Raw genomic sequence first — 20546 nt, forward strand, 5'->3', positions numbered from 1 at the left:
GGAGTTATAATCAAGAGAGTGACTAGAGGTAGATTTTGACATCTTTGATTTAGATCAGGATTTGACTAGAGTTTGATGTAAGAGCTTTTGAATATTGTTGCTTTCTTGAGATATTAAAATTTGATTATAGATATTTAAATTTAAGTTGGAACATTGATTATTTAAACTTATTTTGTTGTTTGCTTTATGATATTGTGATGAGTTGCCTTGCATGCTTGTAGGAAGAGTTTTCTACGGATATGCGGTGGTTGCCACGATTTCGGATCACGATCTTAGATCGGGGATGTGACAATTGATCATTACGAAAGCCCAACTCATAAAATACTATTTTCATTTTATTGTTCTCCAAGGAAGCAATAGCAAGTTTTACAGGAAAGTTGTTGCCAGCCAAGAAACCCTTAATTTGCTTGCTGATCTCTGCCATCCTCCACCACAAATTTGCTTGCTGTTTAATTTGTTCCTTTAAAATTATTTGAAAGCCACTTGCTCGATCTATTAAATCGAAGCCTATCATACAATTGTAAATGGCATGATAGCAGGTCATCAAGTAGTAATATTAGATCACTACAATGCTTAGGAGTAGAAATTATAGAGCAAAGCATTAATAATATTCGATGTTTTCACCAAATGAATAGACTAAGTGAGCATGACTGAGTGGATGAATATGGTAGGTCTAAACTTTCATTTTGAAACTATGGAATCCATTTAACTCCTTCCAAAAAAAAAACAAAAATCAAATTAGTACAAAAAGTAAAAACTATAATTCTAATCTATATGGTAGGAAGAAGAACTTGCAAGGCACCTCAACTTTCCCTACAATTTTTCTTAATAAATGCGATCATCAACCACACAACTTCACAAGGATACAACAACAAATGCCAACCATTAACATACAAATCTAATTTTCAATAAATAAAGAAAGATAAAATTATGCAAACAGAGATAAATTATCTTTTAATAAAATGGTGGTCTTATTTTTGCCTATGGCATGGCCGGTTATATACTAAAAAAATTCCACAATTTATAGAAAAAGAGCCTAAAATCTTAATGAGTCAATCTCGTCGCTGGATCAAGGAGGAGCTCCTGAAGCACCATTTTCGACTCAACCTGGTACCAGCCGACGATGAAGAGGTGGCCGAGGAGCTCGGCCCAAGGGGGCCGGCAGTGGCAGATTTTTTGTTTTTTTAGATACCACCATTGATTTTTTTTTTTCAAATTTTCCGAGGCCGGGCTATCTGCAAAAAGCATGTGATTATTATTATTATTTTTTTTTGGTACAGCGGCGCTTACATCATACGAATATGAGTAGAACCAATAAAATTAGAAAAAAGAAACTGGCTAAACGAGCAGGAAACGTTCGCCTAGTTCCTCTAAAGGAAGCTCCAGAGTGATGCGCTACATAGAAGACCACCCAATCCGTGACTGTGTTTGCCTTATGATAAATATGTACGGGATCAGAATAATTCATAATAGAATTGTTCTTCCTCCGGGTCTCTCTGATTAAAATCCAAACCCCGCCTGGTTACATAAATCCCTTTGTTAATCCAAACCCTGCCCGATTAAAACATAAGACCTTCGCTCAAAAGTCTCAAACCCGTTTGAGCTGCGTAGTTCGGCTTGGTTAGCGGGTTCGGGTTACAAAAATCCACCCGTACGGCCTTAACCCGTTCTCTTCTCTGCTTCTACCCCGATTCCCCCCGTCCCCACTCCTATTTACTCCTCCTCTCCGCCGCCGCCGCCGCCGCCCCTCCTCACCTCCGCCTCCTCCAGTCGCCGTTCGGGTCCTCTCTCTCTCTCTCTCTCTCGCCATGGCTCCTTCCGCGGGAGACGGATACGTGGAGGTGGAGCGGGTTTTCATCGGCGCAGGTTGCAATAGAATCGTGAACAACGTTTCTTGGGGCCCTTCGGGCATGGCCGCCTTCGGCGCTCAGAACGCAGTCGCCATCTTCTGCCCCAAGGTTTTCTTTCTTGTCTTCTTTAAGCGCTCTCATTTTCTCACTTAGTATAGATTTCTAGTACTTTTCCGAATCCTGAGCGTGGTTTTTTGTTGTGTTCTGGTGCAGAGTGCTCAGATTTTGACTACGCTTCCCGGGCACAAGGCCGTGGTCAATTGCACGCAGTGGCTTCCAAGCAGTAAAGATGCATCCAAAGGTGCCGCCTTTCTTCGTCTCATAATTTTGGGTTTATTTTTTCGGTATATAAGATCAGTATATGGTTGTAGTCGCTGTAGCATTCGAAACATAACACTGCGGCGACGCTCATGTTAATTAGGTAAGAATTTGAAGTATTATGCCTGATTTTTAGCAAGGAGGACTGATAAAAGTATTGTATTTTCCCCCTTAACCGTGCCATTAGTATTATCAGGTTTAATTGCTTTTGATTTTTTCTTTGTTGAGTTTGAGAGAATTAGTAAAGGTGTCAGCTTTTTGCTCGCAACCTGATAGATTGGATTTTTTTGGTATTGACTTTTTGGTCTTATTCTTTGATGGATCTCAGTAGAATGTGTAAGGGAAACAACTTTTTGCTTTTTGAACCTAATGCTCTAATGCTTTGGTGATTGACTACCGCATAGAAGGGAAAAGGAGGCTAAATTAATAGGTTTTGAATTTTAATAGCCTCTTCGGAACTTTTGCTAGGATGGAAAGACTAAGGGAGTTTGTGGAGATTTGAGGACACATGGTCAGCAGAAGTTTTCCGTTAGTTTCTATATATTATCTTAAGTTTGAGGGAGCTGTCATAATTTGAAGAAGAAGGTTTAGAACTCACTCATTGAGGGGCTGAAACCCTCAACACCTTTAAAGGCCTTTATGTCATTCAGAAATGAGAAACCACTCACTAAAATTGTATCCAAAAGCTGATAAGAAATCGAGATTTATGAAATCCAGCCCATTGTATTTGTTGAATATATGTATGTTACATTCATGAGCTTTGGAACAACATTTAGGCCCTTTTTGGAAGTTCAACACCTTGCCCGTTGGGTATTATCTGCAGAGCTGCAGACGGCTGAAAAAATGAGGTGGCATGGTGGCAAGATTGAAGGTAGGTGCAAGGTCAATGAATTCCACAATTCTGAAATTTTAGGGATTTGAGCCACCATTTTAATGCTTCACCTTATTTACAGATTCGAGAACTAAGTAATTAGGGGCTCAAGGCACCAAGCTTTCTTGGAGGGTGGCGCTTGTGCAAGACCCAATATATAAATATCTATGTATTTCCATACCAATGCCTTACGTATTTGTATAAATGTTTGTATATATCTACATGTATGTATATGTGTGTCTTTTTTGGTATAGTATATATATATGTATCTAGATTTTCATGCATGTCATATATGTTATATATCTATACATACATGTATGTAACATATATGCGTTCATGTGTGTGTAACGTGTATGTGTGCATGTATTTATTTACCTATAAGTACATGTGCGTTATACATGTGTATGTATGTACACACATATAAATATGTATATATGTAAAATACATGTTTATATCTTTAATGATTTGTCACAAGGTCCGCCGTACCAGTACCGGTCGGTGTACCGGTGGCGGCCCGGACCGGTACAAAACCGGTCCCATACCGGTCCGTACCGGTGGCGTACCGGTCCCGTACCGGTCCGTATCGGTCCCGTACCGGTCCGAACCGGTCCCGTACCGGTTCTTCAACAATAAACTACTGGTACCGGATTCCACGCTGATCCGGTACCGGCCGGTACGGACCGGTGCGGCAGACCATGATTTGTTATCTTTTTTTTTTTGAAGGGAGTTTCTTTAATGAATTCAAGATGTGCGAACATTTTTGAGAATAAAATGAACATAAACAAACACAGCACAATGACACACATACAAATACGTTCAAGCACCTAAATAATTTCAGCTACGTCCAAAGAAAATTATACAAACACACATTAGAATTCCCAAAATACACAACAAACTTGTAGCCACCCATGGTCACATTATCATGCAACACACAGTCACGTTTTTTTTGTCTATTGTGCACTTTTTAAGTGCGTTGATGGAGTTGCCTTGCCTTTGGGTAGATGAAATATTGGGTTTGTGCCTAGGCGTGCCTTGAGCCTTAGGCTTGCCTTGAACAACACTGTTTCAAGATTAATAAATTCGAAGACTCCTCTACTTTCTATAACTCTACTTAAGTATCATTACTTGGCAACTCCTACTGAATAGGATATCTCCAACAGGGTCATTTACCTAGTCTAACTCGTTAAGCATCACTATTCAGTACTCAGATTTATGCAATTTCCAGATTAATGGAAACAAACAGCAGGGCAGACACTAATAGACTGGAAAGAGGGTTAAATAGAGTAGATCACAGACAAAAAAATCAGAGGAGGAAGAATGTCTAGACCTTGGCTTCTTTTTTTTTTTTTAAACCCCTCTGTTCTCAGATTTATTTAGTCTCTTCTTCCAAAATAATCAAAGAGCCATCTAACCAACTGGTTAGATCTGCCATTTATATCTTGAAAACCAGCCCCTTTGTTTCCCACTTGAGTCCCTTTTGAAGTCCATGATGATAGGAATAACCCCACATCCAAGGTTCGCCGTACCGGTACCGAACCCCGTACCGGTGCCGCACTAGTATAGATGTACCGAGTGTCGGTACGGTACAGTATGCGGTACGCCAAGCGTACCGACATTGGTGTACCGATACCGGTACCCATCGATACGGGTACGGTACGCTCGGTACCGACCGGTACCGACCGGTACAGCAAACCTTGCCCACATCTTTGGTTGCCCAACCTGGTCCCTATGGGACATGCTGAACTTTTGGAAGAAGATACTAAATAAAGAAAAGAAAGCGATGCAATCTTTCCAAAAATATTCCTGAAGTACATTTAAGATTTTTCTAAATGGCATTGGCAGAAATCTTCAAACACAATGAGTGATTTGTGCCATATTTGATCCTAATGTGCACCATTAGGCCTCCATAGCCTGGATATGAACCAGCGTCCTGCCATGGTTTTCTGGTTGCTCATTTGGACCATATATAGGATGGAACAATGAGCTAATGGTCTCTTTCTTGCTCCACATGCTTTCGCAAGCGACTGCAACCTTCTTTGACAACTTACTCCTTTCACTAGTTGCATCAGCCTTTGTTCTTCATGAGTCAGTCCTTATTGATGACATTAGGAAGGCGTCACATCTCTGATATTGTTGGTATTAGTTGCTGGCAGTGTATTATATCATGTGTTACGTATCTCGTCTATAGAGTTTAGAGGTGTGCCATCATTTGATTATGTGCCGACAAAGTCTAATTTTCTGCAGACTTTATTCTGTAAGTACGAGTAGAAATGCTCGGTTGAAGCAGGTCCTTTCTAATTTTTCTTACAACTCACTTCCATGCTTTTCATCTTTCCAACCTTTTCACATAAATTCCTGTTCCCACTTCCCTCCTCCTTTTGGGGCCCCTGGTCTGCATCATGCATGACTTTATCATCCCAATTGGGACCTAACCCATTGTAAGCCTTTATCTTCATTAGTGTGTCCTGTTGCAATATTTTCACAATTGAAGATGATTCAGCTGACTGATTATGGGGTACAATAAATTTGTACCACAGAGCTGTATCACTGATAAAATGTTAGTAAAAATGACATGATATTTTTTTCCAGAAGAAGGATAAATTATCATCACGAGTAGTGTTACTAATTTATCTGTGAAGTCTATACATATCAGTTAATAATTTATCTGTATTTGTCTCAATGTCATGCTTAGTTAGTATTCAATCTGGTGTAATGATTTAACTGAGAAAATTCTTCTTCAACACAAGTTTTAACTGCTCATTTGTTGTATTAAAATTGTGTATGTGATGTATGCTATTTTGAAGTCCTGATTGATCTGGTAAATGCCTATTTGTATAGATTTCTTCGGTTTTAATGAATCATCCCACCTTGAAAAAAGAGTAAATATATGGAGAAAATTGTACAATAGTCATCATTGGTGTCGTTCTCATGACCCAGGCATACTAACTTATCTCTTATATGTATATAACAGTTAAAGATTTAGAGATGCATTATCTGCTCTCAGGAAGTGCTGATGGTGCTATCATGGTGTGGGAGGTACACCTCAAGCAAAGAGAGGTACAAATTTGAGTTTTTTTTTGTTACAATTGGACAATAATTCTAATTTCTGGAAGGTATTTTTTTGTCATTCTTGATGAATATGATATGTTGTATGTTCTTTTGTTTTTTCCATTTTTGTTTTTGATTGTTTCCTTTAAATCAAGAAATAAGAGGCCTATTTATTGACCATATTTGCGTAATTGAACTCTTCATCTGTCAATATGGAAGCCATCATTTTGCTTGAGTCCTTCAAAGGTAATAATAATTCTAGTTGCAAGACATGTGAAATTCTCTGTGAAGAAAAATCTGGAAATTAGATCACATTAACATGAGCAAAGAAAAACAATAAGCTACATTTCCAAATTCTGTTTTTTCTGAGAGGTGGAGACGAACATTGTAGACTTTTAACTGTTCGTAACATCTAATACTCAGTATGTGTATCAATGCATAAAATTTGGCAACTAGTGTGTGTTGTTTGGGTTCTTAATGTGATAAAGCAGTAGTCTGATGATGTAAGATAAAAATCTCATGGATTTTATTGTTGCAAAAAAGTAAATAGAAAAAGCTCTGCAAATTTATGCGATAATAGCTGGTTAAAGTATATTAATGTTGTGTATGGGCTCGGTTATCGAACGTTGGTGAATGAAGAACTGATTGCATTTGCAATGTAATCTTGAAAGAAATCTATCAAAATGAGCTTTCTGAGATTCAGTATAACTATGTATCTAGAATCATTAAAAAAAATGTAAAAGTTTTAAGAATAGATATTTCTGCATGAGATTTAGAATCCTTAGACAGGATCATCAAGAAAAATAAATGAAAGATCTGTTATTTCACTCTCATAGGGCAAAAAAGAACTCTCCTCTTTCTTTCTCTAGTAAATTTTATTCATACATCCCTAAGTGATGATAGGCTGTTGTTGAGGTTTCTTTTGAGGGATATTTTAGATCAGATCTGAATTATTTTTAGTTGTAGATCACTTCAATAGTCTGCCAAAAGATACAGGAATATTGCAGTAGAAGAGAGGAGAAAGAGGAAGAAGATGGAGAGACAAAGATTTAAAGGTGAATAAAAAGGGCACCTGTTGTTAAAAGAAGAAGAAGAAGAAAAGCTTTATTGTCTATTCTTAATCCTCAACCCTCATGCATGTAGTAAACTTATGATTTCCTCTTTAATGACAGGCCCTCACAAACTTTTCATATGGAGAACAAAATACCCATCTGAGTGGCTTTTTTGAGGGGAATAGGAGATTGAAGGACTTGGGTATTGAGGGGTTAAAAAGTTGTTTGTGGCACATAACTTAAGCTATGGCTACATAAGCACGCATCTAAACCTGCACATGCATCTTAGATCGTCTAATCTTCACCATGACACAAAAAAAGAAGAAGAAACACAATGATTTAAATGAAAACAAAATAATGGCTTGTGGGCTCTCTGAAATTGTTTGTGTCATCTGCTTTTCTTGTGCATCCTGTTGAACTTGTTCCAACCTACACACTGACCCAAAATTCCCTCTCCATGATAAAGTGCAGCCTTTCTAGATAAGCATGTCAATTTCCTCTCTCTTTTTCTCCCTTTTTTTTTGGTAGTTAAAAAGAAGAAGCTGCTGCGGCAGCTTCTTGTTGGTGGAAGAAATCATTGGTGGGATGAACTGTTAAGATTTGCTTGTGAAAACAAGTTTTACATGCTGGCTGGCATCATGCCAAAGAGTTTTATTTTGTAATCATGGCTACTGCAATGGCATGTGTGCAGCTGAAATGTGTACTGCTTAACCCCATTAGGTATCCTCATTGAAAACTGAACCATAGATTGAAATTTGATCATTCATCACATGTAGTCATTATACCATGCCTTCTAGAATGGTTAACCCTTGCATGTCATCCTCATATTCAATTTCTTGACTAATTTGGTGCAGACCTTGGTTCTATCTTTTGGCAAACTATTGATTTGTTATTTCACTCTCATTGCCAAAAGATTGGTTCCACATCCAGCCAGCCAATCTGCTGGTTGGTTCCCCTCTCTGATATTGTGTACAGCGGCAATTCATTTTTCTGCATTTTTTCTGGTTGCTTTCCTTATACATCATGAAAATTAGACTAGCCGTCATCCCATGAATATGGAGAAGGGATATCTGATTTACCTTGTTCTAGTAGCTTCAGGATTTCCATAATTTCATCAAATGGTTACTTAGGTTATTCACATGCAAAGTAGTTGCTCCTAAGTCATAACAAGCATTTTACATCACCAATATGTCACCAACATCTGTTGGAGGTCGCTGATTGAATGATCAACAGGCTCAAGGTGAAGCCTCCTGGGGCGCTTTGTGCAAGTCCCCACATTGTTTGATGTTGAAGATTCCTTCTTAGGATATGAAGCTCTATATAATGCCATCTGCTGCAACCCTAATTGATGATAGGGCTCATATCAAAATTTCTTCTTCTTTATTAAAATTTCATATTCAATATGAATTAATTTCAGCTGCAAGTTGCAGTTATGTTCTATCTAAATTCTAAAGAGAGAGGGTTATCGTAATAGAAGATGGAGGAAAGAGGACAAGGATGGAGAGTCGAAATTTAGAGGGGAAGAAGTGGGTACCTATGGTTTGAAAAAGAAGAGAAGCTTAAGTTTTATTCTTAACTTCATGCTCAGAATAGCAAAAATTCCCTTTTTGATAGCACACTGTAACAAAATCTGATTCAAAGAGAACAAATATATCTCTTTTAGTGGCTGGCAAGGAGAGAGGATGTGGTTGTGGACTGTGGAGGTGCTTATGGATGCCTCTCTTATAGGTCCCAACAACCTTACTAGTTGCTATATGCCTATATGGCCACAAGCCCCATATGGATCTTAGCTTGAAAAGCCCTACAAACACACACTCTTGTTTTTTTTTTTGGGCTGTGAAAAAGCTTTACGAAGTGTTAAAATAAAAGTAAAATATCTAATGTAAACTATAAATAATTAAAAAACAGTAAAGAGGCTTCTCGAATTCATGTGCATGATTTTCTTCTTCTTCTCTTCTGTTCTTTTTTTTTTGGGGTACAATATTGTTGAAACACTGAAAGGGAAACAACTGATCTGTTCATTTTGTTTTAAGAAACACAATTATGCAAATTTTCCTTCTCTTTTATTCAGATTTCTTGATTAGAAATGGTATGGACTCCACAAATTTGATCGCATCAGCTAGTAGAAAAAACTGGTGGAAGAACTTTCTTATAGTAGGAGATATGCTTATAAAAGGGGCTGTTTTCTTCTTCAGTCAATGTACTACCATGCAAGCTAATGCCGTATCTTTTTCTCCTTGCAGCTGAAGGAGCACTTTTTCCCTTCAAAGTTTTGCATTAACTTAGAAATTTCTATAGCACTACTAGGGTTCTTAAACTCATAATGTTTTTGATCATTGTTTATTCCAGATTTATTATCTCATATAAACTTAAATGCTCTTTCAATTGTTAGCTCATGGGACCTGCACAGTAAATAGCTTATCTTGAATTGTCTGGATTCATGGTTCTTTTGTTTATAGCACTACGAGGGTTCTTAAACTCATAATGTTTTTGACCATTGTTTATTCCAGATTTACTATCTCATAAAAACTTCAATGCTCTCTCATTTGTTAGCTCATGGGACCTGCACAGTAAATAGCTTATCTTGAATTGTCTGGATTCATGGTTCTTTTGAAATATGCTCTTATTTTGTTTCTCCAATATTTCCTTTCTTTTTCATTTTTCCTTCTGTATTCTGTGACCATATTGAGCAATGTGTGAGAGCCTGGTAGAACACACTATGGAAGGAACATCATCTGCCCTCCACATCAGCTTCTCTGTGAAAGGCATATACCTCTCACTTTAGTTTTCTTTTACTACTAGCTGGGTGACAGTTTAAACTTCTTGACCCAGGCCATTATTTTTCCACAGTATATACTAGATATTCTATTAGTTCTGCTCTTTTTAGACATTCATTTCAATAACTTGCTATCAGATCATATTTTTAATATTCAATTTTTAATCAATATATACTGATTAAAATGATAACTTCATCAGACTTTTCCAGCTTCTCAGATTTTCATTTAGATGCCATCATGCTCAACTTTATCATTATATGTAAATACACACATCATGGTTAACATTTTGTTGCAATGGTTATGGCATATTTAACAGTGGAGACGTGTTTTGCAAGTTCCAGAAATGCATAAGAAGGGTGTTACATGTCTTACTGGCATGATGATTTCTCATACTGTTGCTATATTTGCTTCCACCTCTTCGGATGGTATTGTTCTTGTGTGGAAAATGGTTCTTCCGTCTACTGCAGGGGGTAAGTTGATTTACAAAATGAATTTAAATTTTTTGTATGGTTTATAATAATCCTGTTTACGGGCTGAGTGGCCTGCCCGGCTTGCTCAAATCTCAAGTCTTTTGGGCGGGCTTGGGCCTGAAAAATTACGCTTGTTTGTTAAACGGGCCGGACTTGGGCTTGGGGTTTAAAGCCTGGCCTAGCTCAAAATTTTCTAACTGTCGATTTTGTTGATATAAACTTTATGGGAAAAGATCTAGAATTTTAGAGTACCTTATTTTAGTTATTGAGTATAGAAATTGCTGTTGGCAATATTTAACTATTCATATTTACCATTTGTTAAAACATTTTAAAGGTTTTGAAGCAATTTTTTAGAAGTTGGTAAAAATGGTTAGGAAGCGCGATGCCCGGCTTGGAGCCCAGAGCCCAAGTAAGGGCTGGGCTTGGGATTGGACAGTAGGCTCGAAGGCTGGGCCAGGTCAGCCCCGGGCCTAAGTACATTGTGTTAACCTTTGGGGAAAGCCCAACCTGAACCCAACCTAGCCTGACGCATCAACAACCCTAGTTTATAATTTCCACAATAAACTTGTATGCTTAACTATAGTAATTAAACATGATAAGTGCTATCACTTGTAAGTACTGCTTAGATGTGTGTGAAGGTCTATTACTTACATTTGACAGCGAAAATAATTGCCTAGATTATTTGGCTAGCTGCCATCAATGCTGCCTGACTTGTGATTTGCTATCCACTCTTTAAGTGTTTGCTAAGATGATGATTCACATAATGTACTCTTCCAAATTTTCTGTCTTGCTGTAAAATACTGGAAGTAATATAGTGTGTATGTGAATACACCATATCCTGGAGTCTTATTGAGCACTATATTTATTTTGTTTGTGACAGTTGACTGTAAAGTTTCTTGCCTGGAGTCTCTTTCTGTGGGTTCAAAACCTATGGTTGCATTGTCGTTAGCAGAACTACCAGGAAATACTGGGACCACAGAGGATTTGGTTTTGGCAATGGGAGGGTTAGACCAGAAGGTTCATCTTTACTGCAGTGATCAGACTGGGAAGGTTTGGAAAGTTGTGAACTTGGTTTTTCTTTTTGCATTCCCCTGTCTTCATAACTTCTTAATGTGATAACTAATAAGAGTTTTACACATCCAGTTTGTTCGTGCTTGTGAACTGAAAGGACACACAGACTGGATCAGAAGTTTGGACTTTTCATCACCTGTTTGTTTAGGGAGTGAAAATAAAAACCTTTTCCTTGTAAGTTCATCTCAGGACAGAAGCATACGCATATGGAAGATGGTGTCTCATGTTTCTTCTGCTAATTCTGAGCTGCCATCCAAGAGAGAAGATATCGGCTTGACATCATATATTGAAGGTCCTATATTTGTTATTGGTTCTACCTGCTATCAGGTTTCCCTTGAGTCTCTGCTTATTGGTCATGAAGATTGGGTGTATTCAGTTGAATGGCAACCTCCTTTGATGCTAAATGGGAGTGAGTATCGTCAGCCCATGAGCATTTTATCTGCATCTATGGACAAAACAATGATGATATGGAGACCTGAACGAACCACTGGTATCTGGATAAATGCGGTGACTGTTGGTGAATTAAGTCACTCTGCCTTGGGTTTTTATGGTGGCCATTGGGCCCCTGATGGTGAATCAATTCTTGCTCATGGTTATGGTGGATCTTTTCACATGTGGAGAAATATTGGCATGGATGCTGAAAATTGGCAACCACAGAAAGTTCCCTCTGGCCATTTTGCTTCTGTGTCTGATGTTGCATGGGCCAGATCTGGTGAATATCTACTGTCTGTTAGCTATGACCAGGTAAGATTTTCATTTCTAGTCTTTTAGCTTTCTTACTTATCCTTCTTCTTCTTCTTCTATGACCATTTTTGGCATCTACTCTCTTGACGATATGAATGCCATGTTAAGGTAATTCTGTCCGCGGTCCATTTTTCAAAAAATGTATTTTTAAAATTTTAAATTTAAAATCCTTGTCTTGATTTTTAGGAATATGATAAATTTGCAGACTACTCGTATTTTTGCACCATGGAGAAATGAAATATGGCTTGGGAATAAGGCTTCTTGGCATGAAATTGCCCGTCCACAAGTTCATGGACACGATATTAACTGTGTGGCCATTATACAAGGGACTGGAAACCACCGATTTGTTTGTGGTGCTGATGAAAAAGTTGCTAGAGTATTTGAAGCTCCTTTATCATTTTTGCAAACCCTTAACCATGCAAATTTCCAAAAGTCTAGCTGCATCAATGATTTTCCGGAAGGTGTACAGATCTTGGGTGCAAACATGTCTGCTCTTGGACTATCACAAAAGCCTATTTATGCCCATGGTAAGGTTTCTCTCTTCGCCTCAGTTCATAGATGCAATGAAAATGCTTTGGAAGTAGAACTGGACCAGCTCATGGAATTATCCAATCCGTGCCCAATCCCGCGTTCCTTGGTTCATTCTGGTCTAAATTGAGATCCATTTGAGAAAATGGTCAGGCATATTGACACAAGAATTGGCCTGAACTAATTCTGTTATATAATTTTAAAATCTAACTCAGTTGTTAAATGGGTCTAGCTTATGGTCTGCTGAACCGGTACCAATAGGCATGCCGGTGGCCTACTGGACCAGTTTGGTACTGGTTCGGACGGGTGCTAAACTGGTCTGCGCTGCCCACAGCACGTGTGGGCGCGGTGCCTTGCGGTTTCCAGGGCGGGCGCGCAGTTTCTAGTAGGCATGCGTACCGTGCGTACCGGTACGAACCGGTCCAGTTCCAACCGGTACGCCTCCGTACTTGTCGGTTCTGGTCCTTCTAGGACCGGAACCATTTTCCACCGCCATAATGTACCGGTCAGAAGTCGGACCGGTAGTACGGTATGTGCTGAACCAGCCGGTACGGGCTGGTTCAACATACCATGGTCTAGCTTATGATGAAATTTTAGAGCTGATTAATAATGTCAGACCTGAAGTGCATAGATCTTCACTTGACTATTCATTTGCAGATTGCTGCTCATCTCTTAGTAAGAGATTTTCATTATTTGCAAGAATGAACAAGAGCTTAAAATGTGTCAAATTGTGCGTTGTTCAAACTGCTTGCTTGAAGAACATTCTAGTTAATCTCTTTGGGATTCTATCATATAACATGGCCATTGGGGACTTGGATACCTTCATAGACATGAGCATGGAATACAATGAATTTCTAAGAAGGTTGAAATGCTACTACTCTAATGAATAACTAATGAGGTTTAATTTATTAATTTTATATATCTTGATACCTTATACTAGCTACATTCGCGAGGTTTGCGACTCAGGCTGTGCAAGTGATGTATCCAGACTGTGTAACATTGGCTCCATATTAAACCATTAAGTAACCCAAATGGTATTAGAGTTGAGCCCTATAATATAAAATACTATAAGACAAAAAGGAAAAAAAAAGGTCAAGTAATTAACAACTCAAGTAATTAAGTAATTAATTACTAAAATTAATTACTAATGCGCCAACTTGGTGTCCAACTTCTTATCAGCAAAGGATCTAACAGATATATACTTGAAACCTTTTCTGCACTCACTCGTCAATGCTTATAAAGTTTTCAGCAAGGATTTTAGGTGTAATATGCTAAGGTTTTTTTCCTCCTAGCTAGTTTGGACCTTTTTTTTTTTTGTTGGATGTTATTGCATGTTTACTACATTTGACATCTTTCTCGTTATTTTAATACGTGCAGCTGACAGTGAAGCCCCCAGCAGGCTCCATAATGATATGCCAGACTCTCTGGAGACAATTCCTGATGCAGTGCCTACTGTTTTGACTGAGCCTCCTGTCGAGGAAAAACTAGCATGGCATACATTGTGGCCTGAATCCCATAAGCTTTATGGCCATGGGAATGAGCTATTATCTCTATGTTGTGACCATGAGGGGAAGCTTGTCGCTTCGTCATGCAAGGTATAACTGGGAATTGATATGCTTCCCAATCATTATGTCAAAAAGTCTTTCAACACTGTCATTTTTCACTGCTATCTTCACTTTGTTAGCACCTACATTTCTAGGGGGATCATTAAGTAATTTGCTAATCGGTAGCTATTATTAGGTGTTTAAAATTTTTTATGTTGTTATTTAGGGTTCGCTGATAAGTGATTAGTGATTAAAGTAAGCATACCTGACCAATACTGCTGTAAAATTTGTGATATTTTGGCGCTGGTTATCTAAAAAGAGAAATGTATAAAATTGGACAGCAGAAGCATCATGCGGTTGGCTAGTTGAAAATAGTACAGCCCAAGGTCCACCGTACCGGGTCCGGTAGGCGTACCGGTTGCCTACCGGACCGGTACGGGCCGGTTCATACCGTGCTCCGGGCGGTACGAACCGGGAAGCTCTTCCCCGCCAGAACCGGGGAAGAAGAAGAGAACCAGAGAGAGCGCGGGGAAGAGAGGGAGAGAGCCCACCTTCGGCCGCCATCGGAGAGCCGCGGAGGGGCGTCGGAGGCCGGTGGGGGGCGGCGGAGGCCGGCGGGGGGCGGCGGAGCCCGCGGCCGTGTCACTGTTTCGAAAGAAACAGGGGACGCGGCCGCGTTTTTTAATATGGGGATTTTAAGTGAAGTCGGCAAATCGGTTGCCGACTTCACTTAAAAATTCCCAAATTTTTAAGTGAAGTCGGCCGCGGCCGCGGCCTCCGCAGCGCCCCCGCGGGCTCCCCCGTCCCCCGCCGGCCTCCGCCGCCCCCCACCGGCCTCCGACGCCCCTCCGCGGCTCTCCGATGGCGGCCGAAGGTGGGCTCCCTCCCTCTCTTCCCCGCGCTCCCTCTTTTTCTCCTCGTCTTCTTCGTCTCCGGCAAGGAACCGGCCTGTACCGGTACGGGCCGGTTCGGCATACGCTGGTACAGCCAATCCTAAGTTCAGATTTTTTTTTTTTTTAATGGTTAAGTCTTGATATCTCTTTAAATGATTGCTATTCAAAGTTCTATCATGGATATCATATAAGGGGGAACTGGGCATTTCATTGGTGGGAGTGGGAAAAATAATTCCTGATGCTTTTTAATGGAAAATCTGAAAGGAGAGAAATATCAGAACTTCTAGGGACAACCTAAACAATTGGAACAAGATATCGATGAGATGAATAATGTTAGTGGTCGCTAGGGCATGGGCCTTTAGGAATTTAAACAATTAACTTGGTAAACAAAATTAAATATTGTTTACCTTGATGAGGAAATCCAAGATAGATGCATTGTGATTTGGCTGCTAAAATATCACTTGTTCTGATATCGACTAGTTTTATGATATAATTTCAGTTTCATGATTACTTACATTTTCTCTGTGGTGCTGGTGATAAAATTGATGTCCTCTGCTCTCCTGTCTTATTGTACTGTTGTAAATTTTATGCTCCACCCTTCCTAAATGATAGGGATTTGATAATAATTAGGCAATATAATTAGATAGTTCATAACAATATTTTGTTTATGTTAAAATCGAACTTATTGTGCCATTATGTTTGACAAAGATGGAGGTGCATTGAGAGCTAAAATTATCTTTGTATAGTTAATTTTTTCATCAGCACATTTTAGCTTCTCCTTTGGTCATGTTGCATGGTAGGAGAACCTACATTGCATCATTTGCCCATTTCGGTCCATCCTAGCCATCCTTGATCAGAATAGTGAGAGTTTACTTTTCCACATAGGAGCATATTTGATAGACTTAGAGACCTTTTTCACTTTTTGTAATATAACATTGTTTCAACAGGTAAAAATGCTGAATCACCTCTACTTGTTGATTAGACTGTCATTCTTGACAAGACTGACAAAGCCTAAATGGTCAATTCAACTTGTATTAACTTGCTTCAATTATTCCTTTGTGTTTAACTTTACTCTTTGGCTTATTTGTGTTTAAATGTGGTTCTATTTTATTAATCTTACTTTTGCCGGCTTCTCCTCTTCATCTAGACTCAACCTAGGTCTGTGGTAACCTTGGTTTGTTGTTCTGAAATTATATAAGCTCAAACTAGTCAGACAAGAAATTATATCTCCTATAACTATCTCCCCACTTGTCTTCTCACAAATTTCTTTCTAGGTTTTGAGGAAGGTTGTCTTCTTGTCCAAACTTCATAGGTGTCAGGTTGAAATTCAATCATAAAACATTCTCAGCCTTTGATGGATTGTTCATTCATCCTAATAGCTGACTTGGTCAAATTAAACTTTATATCTGGCTTGAGAGTTACACTACCAATAACCAAGTCTCAAGCTGGAAGTCAACATATTTTGTCCAACAACTATGTGCAGTGATGGTGCTACAATCTTGTTATTCTTCCATGTATACATGTGATGGGGCTACAGTCTTGTTATTCTTCCATGTATACTTTTCATTATACTTCAAGATATGAAAATTTGTGTTAGGCCATTATAGTGTTCCCAGAGATTGGCTGGATAGAAAGCATTTTTATCCAGTTTGCTATTGCATGGCATCTCTTATTGCTTTGGGGCAGACATGAAGCTTCAGCACCTCTGTTAAGATCTGACTCTCGAGTTTTCATGTGATTTTCTACTCAAACTTGATAGCATCTTATATTTCCTGATAACAAGTGACTAATGAATACTTAGGATTGTTGTATAAATGACAGCAACATTCAATCAAGTATCAGGAATATGTCTGCATTTTGAGTTGTCCTAACATTTCTATCCAGATTTACTATATTTTTGTTGATCCATCTTGCAGTCACAGTCAGCAACAGTTGCAGAAATATGGCTATGGCTGGTCGGATCATGGAAGGCAGTTGGTCGCTTGCAATCTCACAGCCTAACAGTCACACAGATGGAGTTTTCTCATGATGACTCTTTTCTCCTGTCTGTTTCAAGGGATCGACAGTTCTCAGTCTTCTCGATCAAGAAATCTGGTGTGTAGATTTGTTCATAGACCAGCAAGTAAAATTTTTAGTTGTTAATGATGCATGACTATCTTATAATTACATTTAAATACCTCAATGATGATGGAGAACATAATAGGCAAAATAATCAAGTAATATTCGCAACCAAATAAACGTATAGGAAGAAAAGTGATCCTTGGAAACCTTTTAGATTATTTTGCTTTTAAATTTTGGCTTTCTTCAGGCATAATCATCAATTTCTGTAGGTAATGTGAATATTCGTCCTTAATGCATGACAAATGCTCTTGATAATACTGTGTAGTATTTGGTTCTCTGATCTTATCACCTCTGCAGGTTAGCACTTTTCCACCTAAAGCAATCATTTTTTTAATAATAAAAAATGGCTGTCCTGGCCTCCTAGGAACCTGCCTAAGTACTCACTTTGATGTTTTCCATCATATATATCTGTGAAGGATGAGATCAATTTATGTATTAACGATGAATGTTGGTATGTTGGTATTTCCCTTTAACTTGTTCATCTTATCAGATTAGTGATGTTTCATTTTCGGATTTTAACGTTTTCTTTTTAGATTTCTCCTTATGATTATTATTTGTTGGATTTATCATTTTTAGGCGACCCTGACCTTTACGCTGCCAGCCTAGGCACTTGTCTAGTGCCTAACTAAGCATCTCATAGTCACCTGTCTGCTACCTGCAGCTTTTCAGAAGTTAGAAAATATTGAAAGCAATCTGTACAGGTTGGACCATTTAAGCTGTGTTTTAATTGGATCCATTCATGACATAGCCATGTATTACATGAGTAGAAAATCATCGTTTTTATTGACAAGTCTGTTGATAAGAATTTTGCCCTTTTATTGCTTGTGCTGTTCATCTGATGGGGTCTTGGCAGTTGTAGAATAGCAGTTATCCTTGTTGCATTGTTTCATCATACAATTAAGGCTTAGTGATCAGGAAACATGTTTTCCACAAAATTGTTCCCATCAAATGTGTTGAAGAATCAGTTCTGATGCAGTTTCCAACATGAAATCTTGACCAGGAACCAAGGGAATCCAGGGGGAAAATCTTGTGTTTTTTTATAGCAATTCTAAAGAAACCAGTTGAAAACCCACCGCAGGCTAGTTTATTAGTGAATTGCTTATGGTCTCTATAATTTCATTTTCCAGTCTAATCTGATTGAAATGAGTACATGATAGATGTTTTTCATGACATCTATTTATTCACTTATATGATTCATGATTCATTTTTTGACATTTCAGTTTATACATACATATTATTTGTATGGTTTCGTTACCATCCTTTGTTATAATATGAGGAGAGGATTCTAGCTGTCAATGTAACATGATCAAACTCATTTTATGAGATCATTTTTCTCATTGTCTCTATACCAACTTTCCATACCAAACAAATATGATTAAGCCTGTAAATATACCAATCATGTCATTTCCTCACTTGAGATGATCTTCTTGCAATATCATATGGCTCGTCTATACATCTGGGAAAGGTTTAATTTATTGGAAAGTGATTAGTTGCAGTTTTACTTCTTCAAATGTCCTCTGCCATTCGCTCTCTATTGGATTTATTGCATCTGTGTTCACAGTGCAAACACTCACACAAAAGAAATAAAAAAGGAAAAAACAGAAGAAAGAAGAGAAAAGGTTCTGACCTTGTTTATGACTTCAGGGGAAGGAGCAAGCCATCAACTGATCGCCAAGCATGAGGCACACAAGAGAATCATATGGGCATGCTCATGGAACCCCTTTGGCCATGAATTTGCAACAGGGTCAAGGGACAAGACCGTCAAGATTTGGGCTATTGAGAATGGGTCTTCTGTCAAGCAGCTTATGACCTTGCCTCAGTTCCGAGACAGCGTTACAGCCTTATCTTGGGTTGGCCGTGACCCTGCCTGCAATGCTGGGCTTCTTGCTGTGGGGATGGACAATGGGCTTATAGAACTCTGGAGTCTCTCTGGTGGTAGACCTGCTACTGCTTGTGGCTCGGAGCTCTTACCATTTAGCGCTGTCCTTGCAGTTCGGTTTGATCCTTTCTTGTGCCACATTTCAACGGTGCGCCGCTTAGCATGGAGGAACTTCGACGATAGTGATTCAAGGGCGTTGCAGCTAGCTTCTTGTGGTGCAGATCACTGTGTTAGGGTGTTTGAGGTGCATTGCCGTTGAAGATACTTGTTAGATGGCCCATGTTATATTTGATCAAACAACGGATGATGAAGCTATCTTGAGAAAAGTTGGATTCGATCTTTAACAAAAAATGTTGTCACCAGTTGTCTGGATGGTTTAGGGCATCGACATTTTATCAGAGGGAGAGTAGAGGGAAAAGGTTTTATATTAATATATGTATATTTCTAAAAATTATTTTGGCACTATGTATCATATACACTGTCACTAATTCTAACTATCCAATTCGTCGTCCAAAGGAGTAGGCATGCTTATGCTGTAATTATGTTGGTAACTATTCGAGCCAATTAACACTCAAATAGCTGTTTAAAGTGTTATCAGCCATGAAACTGTTCTAGATGCTCTTGCATTCTTCTGCTGCTTATTTTCATTTGCTGCTTAAATTTTTTCTATCATTTTGCATGGACAGAAGGAGCTGCGTACGGAAAGTAAATAACACGTTTGCTGCGGTGTGGACTCCACTGGCTTTGCTGACCTATATACACAATGATGCCACCAATTTTTGGAGCAGGCTCTTGCTCTTTGCAATTTGAGTAGGGAGATGCTAATTTAGTGGCCAAGTTACCTCTTGAGGGCCGAACCACCTTAATGCTGTTTTTATAGATTCTGGATGTGGATCTGATGCTGTTTTTATAGATGCTGTTCTCATTCCTACCTTGGTCCAATGGTGTATTATCTGCATCCCAAGGCCCTCCTATAAAGAATATAAAAAAAGGAAAACTCAAGTCCAAATCATCTCAGAAACTTTATAAAACCCCTCCTGTCTGCCATATTTTTTCCAGAAAAGAAATAGCTAGGCATCATCATGTACATACATCACTACAGGTAAATGGAGACATTCCATGAGGATCACAGGGGGCAGGTGGAACACCAACATAGGAACTTCTATCCTGGAATCATATAAACAAAAGCAATACATAATTTTAAGGTCTTTGTTGATGTATTTTGACAGTACAATATGGTGCTTTGATTTGATCTATAATCTGGAAACATCCAAATTAGTAGTCTGTGTACCTCATTGAAATCTATGGTTTGAATCTTTCAACTTATAATCTACAACATTATTCCCAATTATGTATCTATAGATTTTCTCTTGGTTTTCT

At 38.7% G+C, this 20546-nt stretch overlaps 1 protein-coding gene across 3 annotated transcripts; it reads left to right on the plus strand.

The window, feature by feature from the left end:
- Positions 1-1601: 1601 nt before the first annotated feature.
- On the plus strand, positions 1602-19782 carry ELP2 (elongator protein 2). Of its 3 annotated transcripts, none has more exons than XM_039131467.2 (10): positions 1602-1958; positions 2064-2151; positions 6011-6096; positions 10233-10386; positions 11267-11436; positions 11530-12201; positions 12407-12728; positions 14107-14324; positions 17083-17260; positions 18932-19782. In XM_039131467.2, exons 1-10 carry the CDS (start codon positions 1809-1811, stop codon positions 19423-19425), a joined length of 2532 nt encoding a protein of 843 aa, XP_038987395.1. In that variant the 5' UTR covers positions 1602-1808; the 3' UTR covers positions 19426-19782. The 3 variants fall into 3 exon arrangements, with proteins under 3 accessions (XP_038987395.1, XP_088570184.1, XP_038987396.1); XM_088714058.2 differs by having other exon boundaries at positions 17864-18955; XM_039131468.3 differs by lacking the exons at positions 1602-1958; positions 2064-2151; positions 6011-6096 and adding an exon at positions 6113-9904.
- Positions 19783-20546: the final 764 nt, after the last annotated feature.

Source organism: Phoenix dactylifera, chromosome 18 (genome assembly GCF_051530095.1).
Source record: "Phoenix dactylifera cultivar Ajwa chromosome 18, Ajwa_hap1_PhDact_Kaust_v1.1, whole genome shotgun sequence".
NCBI lineage: Eukaryota > Viridiplantae > Streptophyta > Magnoliopsida > Arecales > Arecaceae > Phoenix > Phoenix dactylifera.